This window comes from Eschrichtius robustus, chromosome 16, assembly GCF_028021215.1.
Source record: "Eschrichtius robustus isolate mEscRob2 chromosome 16, mEscRob2.pri, whole genome shotgun sequence".
In the NCBI taxonomy this organism is placed as follows: Eukaryota; Metazoa; Chordata; class Mammalia; order Artiodactyla; family Eschrichtiidae; genus Eschrichtius; species Eschrichtius robustus.
The window spans coordinates 15,845,199-15,851,906 of NC_090839.1; the positions used below are offsets into that span (position 1 = coordinate 15,845,199).

The following is a 6,708-nucleotide window of genomic DNA, read 5'->3' on the forward strand; positions in this document are numbered from 1 at the left end:
CATTCCACCACACTATTTGTATCTAATGGCAACTCACTTTTTAAAATCATAAACTCCTACATAAACCGTCAACTTTAATCTATCGTCATTCACTTAGTCACACACAAATGTCAAACTCAAGAACACAGAGAGCACTTCCTGCATTGGGACTGCTTTCCCTTGTTGGAAACACATGCCATCTGAATCTCTGAAAAGACACCTGTATCTTTCAAAACACAAATAAGGGTGTTTATGAAGGAGTTACTCACCGGTTTGGCTAATTCCCAAACCTCTTTCTCCCACCTTAGAACTCTTGTAAGGTCCATTTTATTTATATATACCTATCCCTCTTTCCACACAGAAGTTGTTATGGGTTACAACAAATATATAAGATAAATGGATGAAATTTTTTAATGAAAATAAAATTAATGTGTTTCCCTCTCCCAACCCCCTCAAATTCATGTTAAAGTCCTAACCCCCAGTACCTCAGAATGTGACTGTATTTAGAGATAGGGCCTTTAAAGAGGTAATTAAGGTAAAAATGAGGTCATATGGGTGGGCCCTAATCCAACATGACTGGTGTCCTCATAAGAGGAGATAAGGACAGGTACAGAGGAAATACCATGTGAAGAGAGGTCTCAACAGAAACAACCCTGCTGATGGCTTGATCTCAGACTTCTAGCCTCCAGAACTGTGAGGAAATAAGTTTCTGTTGGTTAAGTCGCCCAGTCTGTGAAACTGACACAGCAGGCCTAACGAACTGATATAAATGATAATAAAGTTAATTGGCTGCAAGTCCGGCAGTTCACTAGCTATGGTGAGCAGGAAAGCACCAGTCATTCAAGTATTCAGCCCTCCTGGACAATTTTTTTTGAAATACTGACCCGCAGGTGTTTACTAATACTCCACTTATTTAATCTCAGTGATGTTGAAGATGGTTGAGAATCACACTGTAAGGTTAGAAAAGCTTGGAGCAACCTTATAGGTGTTACAGAGTACTTGCCCTCTTCATGAGAGGAGTTGTACTACTGTATGTTGATTAAAAATTATGCATAATTTGAAAAAGAAAAAAAAAAGAATTCAGCCCTGCAATGCTTTTCTCTTGCACATACAATAAAATTTTTAAAATCCAAAAGGTCCAGGAAATGAGTGCGTCAAAAACCAAAAAGGTTTACTCTTTTGCCCAAGATTATACAGCACAAGGCAAAAGCAGAAACAAAATGCAGATTCCTAATTCTCTTTTCAATTAAACCAGGGCCTCAGGGAAAGAACGAACACATTTTAGAAGGATTTATAATCAGTGTCGATTTATAATTGGATCTATGGTGCTATAGCATATATCTGCTAACATACACAAGGCCGTGTGAAACAGGGATACTTCCAGAAAGGCATCAGGGTGAGGCAGCCAAGAGCATGGACTCTGGACCAGACTACTTGGATTAAAATCCCAGCTCTGGGGCTTCCCTGGTGGCGCAGTGGTTAATCCCGCCTGCCAATGCAGGGGACACGGGTTCGACCCCTGGTCCGGGAAGATCCCACATGCCATGGAGCAACTAAGCCCGTGTGCCACAACTACTGAGCCTGCGCTCTAGAGCCTGAGTGCCACAACTACTGAAGCCCGCGTGCCTAGATTCCATGCTCCACAACAAGAGAAGCTACCGCAACGAGAAGCCCGCACACCACAACAAAGAGTATCCCCCGCTCGCCGCAACTAGAGAAAGCCAGTGCGCAGCAACAAAGACCCAACTCAGCCAAAAATTAATTAATTAATTAATTAATTTAAAAAGAAACCTCAGCTCTGTCACTTAGTAACTGCGGGACTTTTGGCTGATCACTAACCTCTCTGGGCCTCAGTTTCATCACCTGTAAAATAGAGATACAGGTGATGGGATTGTTGTGGGGGTCAAATGAGTCAACGATAAGTTGAACCACGTGAAACTTCTATTTTTATAGATTAAAAATGGTCAAATATCAGCAAATTCATATGATTCAACAAGAGACATGGAAAGCACTGAGAATAGTGTCTGGCACCCAGTAAGTGCTAGATGAGTGCAATAATGATTTTATTTCAGACTCAGCACACTACAGTAGGGTGAGCTGAGTCCATCCCAACCAGCTATTTGCCTTCTGCAGTGTTTGTGCCCTTCAGACAAAGCCAAGGGCGCAGCCCAGGCTGTCGATCCCTTCCCTTCACCTCTCCACTGCCCCGAATTCCCACACACTGAACACTTCCTACTTTAGAGCTCATTCTGCTCCAGGAAGTCAGAGGTCTCTGTGAAACTGAAGCGAACTGCACTGGCACCTCAGTCTCTACTCTCGATTTTTCTCCAGATGTGGCAGAGTGAGAGAAGACCCTGGTGTTCACAGAGCAAATCACTGATACAAGTGCAACCAACTCAGGGGATTAGACTTTCCAGGATCAGCCACCCCCCAGATCTTGACTTAAAACAATTTCCAGGGAGAAGTAGGATTTGGAGCTGATATAAAACAATACAGACCTGAAAAGGGCACAGTCTGGCCACGTCCAGTGACCCAGACCTAGAGCAAAGAAGTCAACATACAGGACTGTGTCTCAACTCTTCTGGGCCTCAATTTGCCCATCCTGAACATGGTCTCTTATTTCCCTCTCTACCTCCCAGTGTTGGATATGAGGAAAATTTGGAGGACCCTGGATATCAGGGATGAAAGGTGCCATCATCTAGAGTGGGGACACTACCAAAATCATCTTCTTACATGCTGTCCTCCACGAAGCCTCCCTTGCCAGACCGTCCACCTGCCTTGGCACATCTTCAGCCTCAGGCGCAAGGCTTTTCCCCTCAGCAGATCCTCTCCACTGCACCCCTCGGGTGGGACTCCCTCCCTTAGAAAGTCTGCCCAGCTCTCCTCTCTGCTAGTTCCCGACCCATCCCTTAGCCAGACCCCTCGTAGGTTCTCATCCGGCTTCAGCATGCTCCCTACCTCAGTGGGTCCCTTCTAGGACAGTCCTCACCCAGTGGCCCCCGCCCTCGGCAGGTGCTCTCCCTAACTTGTCCCCACGTTCGTCAGCAGCTGCTCCCCCCACCTGTCTCCCACTTCCGCCAGTATGTCCCCCCACCAGCAAGCGATCTCTCTAACCCGCCCCACGTTTATCCCCCTCGGCCGGACCCCCACCAGCCAGAGGTCCCTCATTCAGCAGGTGCCCCATCAGCCGGATCGCCCCGCAGGTCCGTCCCCTCCGGGGGCTCGCACACCAGTGTCTCCCCTCCGCCAGTTCCCGCCTTTCCCTCCCCCTCCACCCCCTTCCTCTTGGCCAGCAGCCCCTCACCGGCGCGGCGGGTTCCTGAGCTGCACCGTCTCCATGGCGCTGCCGGCAGCCGCCCAGACCCGCTCACTGCTCCATCCTCCCCCGGGACCTCCAGGATCCCGCCCCGCAGACCCTCCCACACTTCCGCTTTCCGCCCCTACCGGAAGCGGCGCGCGGGGCGGGAGCGGGGCGGGGCCGCGAGGTCCGGGCCTGGACCACGTGGTGTGGACCCGAGTCACGTGGTGCGGACCCGAGTCACGTGGTGCGCCGAGGCGAGGACCCGGAACTACGGAGCACTGGAGCGTCCTCCCGGGGGAGTCCTCCTCAATCAAGCTCGGGACGGCGTCCTTGTATCTTGCGACATTGTTCGCCCAAGACACTCGGTCTCGAGACCAAGAACCCATCTGTGCCTCGGGCCCGGCCCCTCATTTCTCAGACGGAGATACTGAGGCTTCTTGCGAAGCACCGGCTTGATAAGAACTGTGGATTCTTAACCAGCCAAGTTCTATGCGGGAGGTATTTGTGGTTTCCTACCGTTCCTTCCTGGTTGAATTCTTGTTCCAGGTGGAGGCTGGAACGTGCATAACCTCTCACTGGATGTCACAGAGCATCAGCCTGCAAGTTGCCGCATCCTCTTAAGAGCCTTACCTTTCAGTCAGTTTGAGGACATAAAAATAGCTAATGTTTATTAAGCTCTTACCATGTACTTGCTTTCATATATTATCTCATTTAATCCTTATGTCAAGCCTGTAACGTTATCTCCAATCTTATCTATTAATTATTTGACACTGCTTATCACGTTTGCGGTACTCTACTCCTATTAACTCGTTTAATATTCTTAACAACCCTGTAAGTTAGGTAATATTATTATTGTCGTAAGGCCAGAGAGGTGAAGCTCCCATAGCTAAAAGTATAGGTTTGGGGATTTAAATCCAGATGGATCTGATTCCAGAGCCTGCCCCACCAAACTGGAAAACCACTTGGACCCTCTGGTTGGGCATGAGAGACAGAGCTTCCTCTCCACTCAGAGATCCAGTTACAGCTGTGGAAGTTCATAAATCCTCAGTTGCCACCACCATCAGCAAGTGTTTAAGAAAGTGGAAGATTCCACCTAATTTACTCATAGAGAAAGTTACCCAAAGCAGCCTCTCACTGTTTTTAATTGTCCTGCTTTTCTCAAAGATATGCCATCTACAAAACCTAACACCTGAGCAACCACCTTTCAGGGTCACCCAGGTATGGGACCCCATATGTTAAAAGCGGAGTAATGGAGCCATTCTCCTGACAGGAGGAAAACATTTACTGAGAATCTACTATGTGCCAGGCACAATTCTAAGCTACCATTTAAGCCTCAAAAAACCCTATGAAGTAAGAATTATGCCCATAATTCCTCTGCTCCATGGTGTCAGTCAGCGGCAGTCAGCATTTGGATGAATCCCTGTCCAAAATGGCTCACTCACATGACTGACAAGTTGGTGTTGGTGTTGGCTGGGAGCCCACTTCGTGATCGGGGATGGGGGGGCCAACTCCATTTTTCTTGAGCCTCCTCACAGAATAAAGGCTGGGTTCTAAAGTATATTTCTGGAAAGAGCCAGGAGGAAGCTGTAATGCCTTTTAATGGCATAGCTTTGGAAGGTACATAATGTCATTTCCACTGTTGAAGGGGCCCCCAAAGACCCACCCAGTTTCAAGGAGAGTGGACATACGATTCCATCTCTTGATGGGGGAGTGGCAAGGTTTTGGAAGAGCATGGAGAACTGGAAGTACTGTTTCAGCCATTTGGGGAAAATACAACTTGCCTCAGGTATACTTGTCTGGTATACCACTTAGAATATATTCAGCCTCAAGCAACTGAAAAAGAAAGAACAATCTAAATGGTGGTTTAAGGCACAGTGGCATTTGTTGGGCTGCACCCCACAGGCCTACAAGGCCTGTGCTTGCCCAGCTTCAAGACCGAAGAAAGAGCCTGGAATCAGCAACAGAGACATCGATGGTTTGATGGATGGGAGTGCTTACATGCCTAAAGCAAGGTCCTGGAGTGACACCCCACCGTGTGCAGCTCACGGCAGGCAGGACATAGTGGCAGTCTTTGCTGGGGGGTGGGGGGGATTACCAGTTATAGGGGAATTGATATCAGGTGGGCTCATTAGTTACTAGGGAAACCAGCAGAGGGGCATGCCCCTCACCACCCCTTTGATAAGCTATGATTAGCTGGGGCCTAGGACAAGTACGGAGGAAGGTCAGTCATGTGAGTAGGGTGTAGGTGCCGCAGGCCCTGGTCCGGCAGGGGATGTACAGAGAGCAAGAGAACAGCCATCTTGAGTGGCCTGACCATACAGCATATCTTGTTTATAACTGAGAAGTCCAGAAGTCAGCAGTCCTAGGGTTGATTCAGGGGCACAAGCACGTCGATTTCATCTTTCCTCTCTGGCCTGATTCAGCATGTTGGCTCTTCATACTTGTGCTTATTGACTCACAATTGCAAAATGGCTGCCACACCTCCAGGTACCATGTCCTTAACCCAACAGAAAAAGAGCAAAAAAGGCTGTTTTGAAGTCCTGTGTCTCTCTCTTATCAGGGAAGGAAAACTTTCCCAGAAGCACCCAGCACACATCCTCCTATCTCATCGGCTAGATCAGGGTCACATGCTCACCCCTTGCCCAATCACTGGCAAAAGAATGAGATTATTGTGATTGGTTTACAGAAATCTTGATCCATTTTCTGGGCCAGGAGAATCTCAGGCAAAATTCAGACTGGAAGTAAAAATGGAGGTTGTTTAGTAGATAACCAGTGTGTGTGTCTGTGTGTGTGTGTGTGTGTGTGTGTGTGTGTGTGATCCGGTTTTCCCACCACACTAAGTGTTCCTTCTTTGCTCTTGTATGGGGCCTATGCTGGGCTGAGGGGATTCGGATGGAACAGCCACCCAACCCTCAGAATGTTTAAGGTCTGGTTGGGTTATGAGTTTACACAAATAATTACAGTTGACCCTTGAACAACATGGGTTTGAGCTGCATGGGTCCATGCGGATTTTTTAAAATATATATGTACCACAGGGCTTCCCTGGTGGCACAGTGGTTAAGAATCCACCTCCCAACGCAGGGGACACGGGTTTGAGCCCTGGTCTGGGAAGATCCCACATGCCACGGAGCAATTAAGCCCGTGCACCACAACTACTGAGCCTGTGCTCTAGAGCCCACGAGCCACAACTACTGAAGCCTGCACGCCTACAGCTTGTGCTCCGCAACAAGAGAAGCCACCTCAATGAGAAGCCTGCGCACCGCAACAAAGAGTAGCCCTTGTTCGCCATAACTAGAGAAATCCTGCGTGCAGCAATGGAGACCCAATGCAGCCAAATATATATATATATATACGTACTACAGTATTACACAACACAAGGTTGGTTGAATCCAAGGATGCAGAACCTTGGATAAGGAGGGCCAAGTGAA

The 6,708-nt window shown here is 48.3% G+C and overlaps 1 protein-coding gene across 1 annotated transcript in view; it reads right to left on the reverse strand.

The window, feature by feature from the left end:
• Positions 1-3,384, reverse strand: part of STK4 (serine/threonine kinase 4) — a 94,311-nt gene extending 90,927 nt beyond the window's left edge. The window contains exon 1 of the mRNA XM_068565814.1: positions 3,284-3,384. Coding sequence (XP_068421915.1) covers positions 3,284-3,318 — 35 coding nt within the window. The 5' untranslated portion in view covers positions 3,319-3,384. The remainder of the gene's footprint in view (positions 1-3,283) is intronic.
• Between the last annotated feature and the right edge of the window lie 3,324 nt (positions 3,385-6,708).